Source organism: Ostrinia furnacalis, unplaced genomic scaffold (genome assembly GCF_004193835.3).
Source record: "Ostrinia furnacalis isolate ACB-3 unplaced genomic scaffold, ASM419383v2 OfSCF2082, whole genome shotgun sequence".
Lineage (NCBI taxonomy): Eukaryota > Metazoa > Arthropoda > Insecta > Lepidoptera > Crambidae > Ostrinia > Ostrinia furnacalis.
In genome coordinates this window covers 3,188-13,422 of record NW_021132321.1, presented here as the reverse complement: position 1 = coordinate 13,422, position 10,235 = coordinate 3,188, and the positions used below count along the sequence as shown (strand labels likewise).

General features: G+C 35.9%; 2 protein-coding genes across 2 annotated transcripts; one reads left to right on the top strand and one right to left on the bottom strand.

Moving 5' to 3' along the window:
* Positions 1-1,115: 1,115 nt before the first annotated feature.
* On the bottom strand, positions 1,116-3,197 carry LOC114354597 (uncharacterized). Its single transcript, XM_028307068.1, has 3 exons — positions 3,010-3,197; positions 2,388-2,822; positions 1,116-2,000 (listed from the first exon to the last, which is right to left on the bottom strand). The coding sequence occupies exons 2-3, from the start codon at positions 2,775-2,777 to the stop codon at positions 1,143-1,145; spliced, it is 1,248 nt and encodes a 415-aa protein (XP_028162869.1). The 5' UTR covers positions 2,778-2,822; positions 3,010-3,197; the 3' UTR covers positions 1,116-1,142.
* A 499-nt stretch (positions 3,198-3,696) lies between these two features.
* On the top strand, positions 3,697-7,032 carry LOC114354598 (oocyte zinc finger protein XlCOF6). The gene is made up of 4 exons (XM_028307069.1): positions 3,697-3,783; positions 3,896-4,048; positions 4,409-6,867; positions 6,933-7,032. Exons 2-3 carry the CDS (start codon positions 3,935-3,937, stop codon positions 6,515-6,517), a joined length of 2,223 nt encoding a protein of 740 aa, XP_028162870.1. The 5' UTR covers positions 3,697-3,783; positions 3,896-3,934; the 3' UTR covers positions 6,518-6,867; positions 6,933-7,032.
* The last annotated feature ends 3,203 nt before the right edge of the window (positions 7,033-10,235 follow it).

Genomic DNA, 10,235 nt, shown 5'->3' with positions numbered 1-10,235 from the left:
CCTTCTAGTTTTATCCACAACGAAGTTACAGGCGGTCGAAAATGGCCTGAATTGCTTCGAGAAAAGGATGGTACGGCCGTGCCGCTTTTTTGCTCGACTTGGTGGGGGCACTGCCGTGCAGCGTTGCCAGACGTCCCGATTTTGGCGGGACGTCCCGATTTTTCAATCAAATTTAAATGTCCCGCGCGGGACAGGCTCGGTCCCGCTTTTCGGAGAGAGACACTCACTTCACCAGAGTCTATATTGGAGACGTTAAAAATTACCGTAATCGGGTTAGCGTAATCGGGGCACTGACTATTGTTTGAAACGCCATATTATTCTAAAGAATAAAACTTTTTTAATTTCGATTTTTGTTATTTTTTTCTTTTTTTATTCTAAAGACGAATTAAACGATAGAGTAAATCTGATTTAAAATATTATTTTTTTGTTAAAATACATTTTCTATGGCTAATTTTGCTATCTATTGTCATCACGTAAACGTAATTTAAAGTCAAATAAAAAAAAATATTTGAAAACCTTTGATTGTATACGTTTTTTTACTATGTCCCGCTTTTGACGGAAGAATCCCGCTATTTTCACTCAAAAAGTACCAAAGTCCCGACTTGGCGAAAAAAAAAACTGGCAACGCTGCTGCCGTGCCCCCAGATAGGTACCTACTTAACTTAGTGTAGATAACGCTAGTCCAACTAGTCGCGACATAGGACAACTAGCTTTTGCCCGTGGCTTCACCCGCGTGAAATTTAGTTTGTCACATATCGTCATAAATTATAGCCTATATGTTATTCATTTCATCAAAATCCGTTTAGTAGTTTTTGTGTGAAAGTAACAAACATCCAGACATCCACACAAACTTTCGCATTTATAATATTGTTGTTTCAGCCAAATGACGTCCACTGCTGGACAAAGGCCTCCCCCAAGGTTTTCCACAATGAACGGTCCTGCGCTGCCCGCATCCAGGCTCTTCCCGCGAATTTATAATATTAGTAGGATTAAATGATACAAAAAAATGTATGTCTTAATCAACAATTCTTATAACATTTATTAATTAGTTAACAAAATTGTATTCAGGCACAACATTCACCATTTTCTCTTGAAATGGCACTTTTCCTTGGCTAGTATAGTAATTCTTATAATAACATTTATTAATTAGTTAACAATTGTAATTCAGGCACAACATTCACCATTTGCTCTTGAAATGGAACTTTTCCTTGGTAAATAAAGTAATTAGTGAAGCTCTCCCTTACACCTTTTCCCCTGCCATCTAAAATTTCTTCTGGTCCCTGGGGTACTGCGGCTAAAGGATGAGTTTCGTCCCAATTCAACCCTTCCTCTTTCAAACGCCATGAGGCTTTCTGGAACTTATAGTTAACCACATCCTCCACATCCAAAGATTCTTTTCTTAAATAATCATCATTTATTGTCTTCGCCAAATAATTGTGCAAGGCACAACATGCTATCACAATATCATTAGCATTCTCTACGTCTATATTCCGCTGTAGTACACCAAATCTCTCGTACAAGATCCCAAATGCATCATCTACAACACGATATGCTCTGCCAAACCTGTAGTTAAATATCTTCTCTTCGCATGATACGTTATCCAACGGATAAGTTCTCATCATGTTCTCTATTACATAGTATGCATCTGACAAAAATACATATGGCATTGCCACGTCAGATGCAGGCAACGGACAATCCTTTGGTAAATTTATTGTTTCCTCAATCATATTTCCAAAAAATCCTGTAGCACTAAGAATTAACTTTTGGTCGTATCCACCATTTGTGCCAATATCGACGTAAACAAATTCATGGTTTGCGTTGACCACTGCTATTAAGAGGACGCTGTGGAAGCCTTTGTGGTTCAATAATACTTCACTCCCTTCTAATGGCTTATTGACGGCAATATGCCGGGCACTGAATGCCCCAGCACAATGATTGAAGTTCCATTTCTTCTCAAAATCATTAACAATGTCCAGCCACTCCTTCTCTTCTCTTGGGAACTAAAAAATACATGTAAATAAAAATGTTCTTTTAATTAACACATCACAGGCTATCGAGTTCAATTTGGGCTCATTTTAGTTAGCCCTTTTAAGGAGGAAGTTAGGACACATACCTACTTATTTAAAAGATAAACAGAAGTTTAAATAACCTAAATCTTTTTATTGATCATCATCATCATTTCAGCCACAGGACGTCCACTACTGAACATAGGTTTCCCCCAAGGATTTCCACATTGCCTGGTTGGTAGCGACCTCCATCCAGTACCTTCCTGCTACCTTTATGAAGTCGTTGATCAATCAGTTGTTGGCATGAAGTTAATTTTTTTGATACTAAACTATTATGTATAGGCCTTAGTTAATTAATTTAAAAAAATATTTCTTGCTTACCTTAATATAAGGTTTAAGAGCCTTAAATATTGCTTTACAAGTCATTGGGATGTCTTTCACAAGTTCTGTAAGCGATAAATCACAACCTTGTGTCAATTCTTCCAAACTACATCCACTGGCTAAATACTTCAATGTAAGCAACAGTAGCTCCACGACTTCGATTTCCTCCATATCTTTATCATCAGCTTGCATTATTGGTCGAACCATTGCTAATAACTTGAAAAAAGATGTATCATCCATCGATAGACACCGGAGTCTGTAAAAATCAGTCTTGAGGGCTCTGGTCATTTTTATATATGCTTTGGTCTTTCTTGCCCTCTTTCTTTGTCTCGCCTTCTCTTCTAAAGCGGCGAATCTTAGTAATCCTAAATATAAGAAAGCACTACTCATCTTGAACACGGTAGTAAGCAATATTAATTTTTGGTAAATGTAAACCTGAAAAAAGTTGTAGCATTCAGTTTTGTTTTAGCACTTGGCGGCCGACACAAAATAAGAATTGTAAAATTAATGAAAAGGATGTAAAAAAGTCTATCATCAATAACTTTCTCTCATTATCAGATCTCACACTGCATCGCAGATGAGAGAGCATGTCTAAAGCACTGCATTACAAAATAATACGTACCTTAAAACTAGAAGTGTTCAATATATCACACGGTGAAATTATTGTTGTTAAAATCCATGAAAACAAACAACAACAAACTTTGGCATTTTTGCAAACTTTTTTTTTGTTTTGATTTTCTCTGACAGTTTGTAAAAAAAAACGAAACGCTTCGAGGTTTTAAAAATGGATGTTCTTTATACGTGTCTAAACCCTTTACACTGCGCAGCAGCAGCACTGGCATTTTATTTATGTCTACTCCAATACTCCAATTCGTGCTCGATGCATTTAAACTTTTAGCTACTTTTAACTAAATATATTTTCGTTATTTCCAATAATATAATTGTATTATTTATTTCATCCGAAACAACTTATTAAAATCCATCATTTAAAGTATTTCAGTCTAATAATATAATAAAATACAAATAGTGAAGCAAGCTTTATTAATCTATGGACGGAAGTATTAAATCAGTGCTGTGTCGGAGTATCATTTCCGTTTTGTGTATCGGCGGCAAAACGAAAAACTAAAAGTGTATCATGAAAATTATGAAAAATCTAAAATAATTAGAAAGGCTTCTGTTCTTTTCTATTCTATTAAATTTAATGAATAATTAGCTCTTGGAAATTTATCTAAAATGGATGAAATACAAGAAATTTTCGCGAGTCAGCGCCCTCTCTGGACTCGTAGTAAAAATTGTCGGTAAGTACATCCGGTGGGGTTTTATTGTGTTGCGCCATTTTGTACGCTGTTCATCTCTCTTGTCTATAATTTTCGGATAGATCGACTTTATGGGCAAGGTCCGTAGATAATTTTTACTCTTTGGATACTAGTAAAACAATTTTACTCTTTGATTTGAATAATGTCCGTCAAAACAATGAACGCTGTTTGTGATTTTAATATTTTTTCCAGGTTTTCCTGGTGTGGTAATTATGTATACGGTGATATAAAATGGATACGTGGTCAAATTTGTGCCGTTCCTGTCTGTCTTCAAATACTACGGTATCTTTACTGGGTGCAGACGAGAGCATTTTGTTGAAGTTCTATGATATAACGACTATAGAGGTAAATATTGCAAAAAGTATCGTTATCTAACCTATTTAATTATGTCAGTCGCATTGCGAATGAGCATCGATATTTGAAATTGCAAATTGACAACATAACCTCAAAAGTAGCTTCATTTGGAGAATGATATTCCCAACTAAATCTGGTAATACCGATTTTTTTAAATAATAAGTTGTAAGTGATACTAAATACAAACCTATTTGATTAACGTAACCTAATATTTCTGCTTCAACTTTATTTATTGTCAATTTTATTGAGTTTAACTTAGGACAAGTTTATTAATACATAAATAAAATAGACTTGTTGACATTATTTTAGGTTAATAGTTTTATATTCAATAATAGAAACTTTACATTTCAGGTTAGTGCAGAAGACGGTCTGCCGCAGAAACTGTGCGGTGACTGTTACTCATTACTGACTTCAGCGCACCAATTCAGAAAGCAGTGCATCAAAATGGATACGGACCTGAAACTACAGTTACAAGCGTTATTAGAACAGGCCAAAGACCAATACAGCCAAGAGGCAGACATGGATGACATCAATCAAGAAGACGACGATGACGATATAGCCAATGATCCTGTCAAACAGTTGGAAGCAATCATAAAGAAAGAACCATCTGACAGTGACGATGACTGCTATTACGTCCTTGTTATAGATGATCCCAAAGACAAAGAAAATGAAAATGAAAATATTATACCAGATAAATCTGTTGCACCAGACAAACCAGACTTTGAAACGACAATTGACATGTCCCACATTAAATCTGAATTAATCGATCCTGTACCAGCTGAAAATGAGCAGCCGATCGAACCATTAGAAGAATTCAATCAAACTCACAACCAGTTTGAAAATACTATAGACTCGTTTCTGGTTTCAAATACAAAAATCCCAGTAAATGTTCCAGCAACAATATTGGAGAATGAGGAAGAGAGTCAAGATAATGATGATTATAATAATGTGATGGATACAGACACGCAAGACAGTAATTCGCAAGATCAAGGGTTACAGGAAATCCATGACGACCAATCTCAAATGGAAATACAAACTTATACAGGTAACATTGTCAGCAACTTACCCAATTCCAAGAATTTTATCAAAATATTAACTACAGCAAATGCAGATGGCACTATAGTTCTTAAAGGCACCGATGGTATTGAGTACCTAACAGATTCCCAACTTGTACGAAGTGCTGACGGCGATCAGATGGATCAGGAGGAAGTTATTTTCTGCGAAGGAGATGATTCGTCACCATTCCAAATACTCAAGTGCGAGGGATCCGAATTGGTTATTGAGTATGCACAAGTAGAAGATGGACAAATTGCAACTGTATTGCAACAAGAAGATGGTACATTTCTGTGTGATTGTGGGGAACAATTCGAAGATCTAGCTGAGTATGAAAAGCACCGGTATAAGCATAACCCAGCCGGTGAACATCTTTGTAATTTGTGCGGTAAAGGTTTCGAATCTGCTCAAATTTTGACCGGGCATACACTACTTCATAGCGTCACTGGTATGTTGCTCTTATGTCCGTTTTGCAATCAACCAATAAGAAGAAATGCATTGACTCAACATATAAAATATGCTCACAATAACATCAAACCTAAATGCAGTATCTGCTTCAAGACTTTTGCTAACCCAAATAATCTAAAACGCCACATGATGATCCACAGTGGGATCAGAGAATTTGAATGTGATATTTGCCACAAAAGATTCCACCAAAAAATTTCAATGCAAACTCACAGATTGACTCACATGAATCCCTATTCTTGCAACCAATGCGATGAGACGTTTGAGAACAAAGAAGCTTTAGCTACACATAAAGATGATGGCAGCTGTGACAAATCTAAGATAACCAAAGTTAAAACTGAACTATTGAAGACTGTGAAACAAGAAATCACTACAAATATAGGCAAAGTGGTTGGCTATGCTTGTTCACTGTGCAAGAAAATGTTTTCACTAGAATCTGCTTTAGAACAGCACGTTGAAAGTACACACATGATAGACCCAACAGAATTGATATGTTCGGAATGTGGTGAGGTTTTGCCTTCGAAGAAAGAAAAGCTCTCACACATTTTGATACATAAGAATGCAAAGAATAAAACTGTTAAGCGATTTGAATGCAGCATTTGCGGTAAAGGATGCTCTAGTCAGGCAATGTTGATCATGCACGAAAGAGTTCATACGAATGAGAGGCCATATCCCTGTCAGCTGTGCTCTCTTCGATTCAAAACAAAGACTCATTTACGGACACATCAATTGACTCACACACGAGAGAAGAAGTTTGGGTGCTCTGTGTGTATGAAATTCTTTGCATTAAAAGGCAATCTGGTGGTGCACCTCAGAACTCATACTGGTGAACGCCCATACATCTGTTCAATTTGTGGAGAAGCATTTATAGATTCCAAATATTTGAAAAAGCACAAACTAAGAAAACATGCAATAGAAAATGTTCCATGGAACAAATATTAGTACTGTTTCAAACTATAGTCTTAATTTTTCAGTTTTTGTGAATTTTGTAGACAAAACTATTTGAATTTCATGGAATGCATTCTTTTTCATGGTCACTGGAATAATTTTTGTTTGTATAATTATGTGCACTAGGTTTTACTTTTATTTAAAGATAGCCTGTGGCCGTTTTCTTGTAAATTTTGCTTAAAGCAAGTTGAATGATTGTGTTAGTCAGTCATTTGTATGTTATTTATAGATCTCCACTATGATTTTTCTACTTGTAAATATGGCATAATATTTTAAGCTTAATCTAAAGTAAAACTTTGAAATGAACTGAATTTTATACTTGTTCCCAGCTTTTTAAAGTAATGGTTCTTCTTCTTCTTCTTTTATTTTGGCCACAACTTGGTTTTGAGAACCACGATTTAAAGTAATGGTTATAAGTTAATCATATATTTATTGTTGACATTTTGTGATATTTGTCAATTTCAGCTTGAAAGTTTTACATACACAGGTTGTAAAATTAGAATAATGCATTGATACAGACTCCACTTTTTTTTTTGTCAAACCAATGTTCATAGATATTGTTAATTAGTTAGTTTTTTTTTTGCCAAGTCAATAACTTATACATAGTTACATACATACCTAGATAATAGTCTATCAGATAGACTAGAGATATTTAGAAATGGCCAAAAGTTTTTACATAGTTTTTTTAATATCATTTTGATTAGTTGGAGAGCAATACTACTATGTTTGAACCAAATAATAAATTTTTCTTTCTTTCAATATTTAAAAAAATGGTCTGTTAGAAAATACTTCGTAAAAATAATATCTTACTTAAATGTAGTCGGTTAGTTTAAATACTCTTTTCATGTTTGGCCTTTTCTAAATATGTACAATTTAGTGGAATTTGATATTTTTATAGCAGTCTAGTGTGTATTGGTCTTGTTTCGCTGAAACGTGCTTTGATGGTATGGTTAATGTTATGTTTTAGTAATAGGTTGAATATTTAATCTTAATAAATCACTGAAGTGAAATTGGGCGTTTTATTAAAATACTAATGTTAAATTATTTCAGTTTTTAGTTACTGTTCGGAGGCCGAGTTAAGAGGCAATTTTTTAAACGTTTATTTCTTACGCCAGAACTGTTACTTAGCGCCATCTGTTGGTACTTCAACCAATCTATATTACTATAAATTTCGATAGATGGCGTTCTGAAAAATGTTACAAGTGCTATTTACAGCACCAGGAATCGACATTATTCAACAATAGATGGCGTTAGGTGTCTCAAAAACAAGTAGAATTTTAGTTTTAATATTATGTAGGCTAGCTTACCTTTCACTCGTTTTGGGAGATTTCATTTTCATTAGATTCAGATTCATTAAGGGTTCAAAACCTTTTATTTTTATAAATGGTTATCAGTAAGCAGTAGGTGTTTAGTAGACACCTACAACAAAAACATGTCGGTAGTCGGTACGCACTGTCTGTAGATCTTCATACGACGACGCGTCATGTTTACGACAAAGCAAGGTCGACGCTCTTCGCCGTTTTAACTTTCTGTCCAGCCTGTTTGACATGGGCCATTCACCATTGACCCCTCCAAGTTTATGCCAGCCTGGTACCCACGAAGCATAATCAAGAAAAGTTTTTAGTTCAAGTTCAAAGAAAAAACAAAGTAGAACACATTCTGTTAAAGTTTTCAACTTAACACAGAAGCCGGTTAAGTTTTATGTATAACTTACCAGGATACTCCCATAATATGCGCTTTATGAAAAAAGTTATGATGGTTACGTGCAGTGCAGACTTACTGTAAGTCTTGGGTCTTGGTTTGGGCATAAGTGTAAGTCACTTACACTTATGCCCAAATGGAAGCATAAGTAGTTGTTGTAAAGAACTACGGCCTTCAGCAAGTATTTTCAGTTTTTCTTTCCTCTTTATGTTCTTTCCTTCGTTTCAGCACTTGAAGCCTGCCCACAGCTACGTTTTAAGTTTCCGGCACTGAAAATAAATAAAATGCATCCCCTTTAAGTACGAATATTGCGTATTGTAGGTATAAACTGACTCAAAAATCTCCATGATTTTATTTCTCATTGTAACTATCGTCCAATTTGCGATCGACTGCTGAGAAGTAGTCTTCGCGAATAGGGCTTCCAAAGAGCTGAGAAAGGTCCTACATTTTTTTGCAAATCGAGCATTCATGGACTGGCTATAAAGAGAGATTTACATAAAAATATTTTTCTGGAAAAACCCGCACTAGTTTCACATTCATAATTTTGTTTTCATTGCGACAGCAGTGTTACATTGACAAAAAACATTATTAAATGATGATTTCCACAGAAGTTTTTTTTACTTGCAATCTTTGGCCTTAATTTTTTATATACGTAATGTTATAGTTACAAGTTTTTAAATCCCTAAAACTTGGAAGCCCTATCGCTTCGTGAACCTAGAGTTGGATACAGTAAGTTGCGTTGCGACCTTTGTAGATCCGAACTCTACCTTTGTGGGGTATTATAATAATAAGATAATAACGCTAGGATTTTCTGCGGTCTTTTGATATTGTATCTGATATGAAAATTTATTTTATAACCTGTTGCTCTTCTCCAGAACCTCTTAACTTGCTTTAAACTTTTACAGTGTTTAAGACTCAATCTTTCGATTTACCTATTCTACTTAATATGTAGTAACCTATTATAAAGCGAAAGTTTGGATGTCTGGAATCTGGATGTTTGTTACTCTTTCACGCAAAACCTACTGAACGGATTTTGATGAAACTTTACAGTATTATTGTTTATAACCCAGAATAACATGTAGACTAGAGATTGCAATCCGGATTATTCGAAATTCGAAAATATCTAAAAAATCCGGATTTTGAGGCTATAAAAAAATCCGGATTTTTACTTTGAAATCCGGTTTTTTCGAATATTTTTACCCCAAAAATTTTATCATAAAATCATAAACCAAAATATCTATTGAATGCAACATGGATGCAAAACAAGCGAAGTTTTGATTGAAAGCACCCGCACTTCGTCGCACAACACTCACACCTGCACTGTGCCTGCACAATGACGCGTCATGCCGCATGCGTAAGTGAATTCGCTAGTCGGCCAGTGAGTTTTATACGAGACGCTGATTCTGAAACACCATATCGCTGAGTTTTAAAGAGCAGCTAAATCGGCAAATATCCCTTGCAAGTGTAAGTCATCATCATCATCATCATCATCTCAGTCATAGGACGTCAACTGCTGAACATAGGCCCCCCAATGCTTTCCATGTTACCTGGTTGGTAGCGACCTGCGTCCAGCGCCTTCCTGCTACCTTTATGATGTTATCGGTCCACCTTGTGTGGGTGGACATCCCACGCTGCGTTTTCCGGTACGCGGCCTCCACTTCAAATTCAAATTATTTATTGCATGTCACTCCAGAACCTTGCTGCCCCATCGGCCGTCAGTTCTGCGTACTATGTGCCCTGCCCATTGCCAATTCAGCTTGTATCCGTCGGGCTAGTATGTCAGCGACTTTAGTTCGTTTACGGATCTCCTCATTTCTGATTCGATCTCGTAAAGAATCACCGAGCATAGCCCTCTCCATAACACGCTGTGCAATTTGAGCTTCTGTATAAGGCCTATAGTGAGAGGCCACGTTTCCGAACCATAAGTCATCACTGGTAACACACATTGGCTGTAGACCTTAGTCTTCAGGCACTGAGGTATTTTGGATGAAAAGATGTTGCGTCGTTTCCC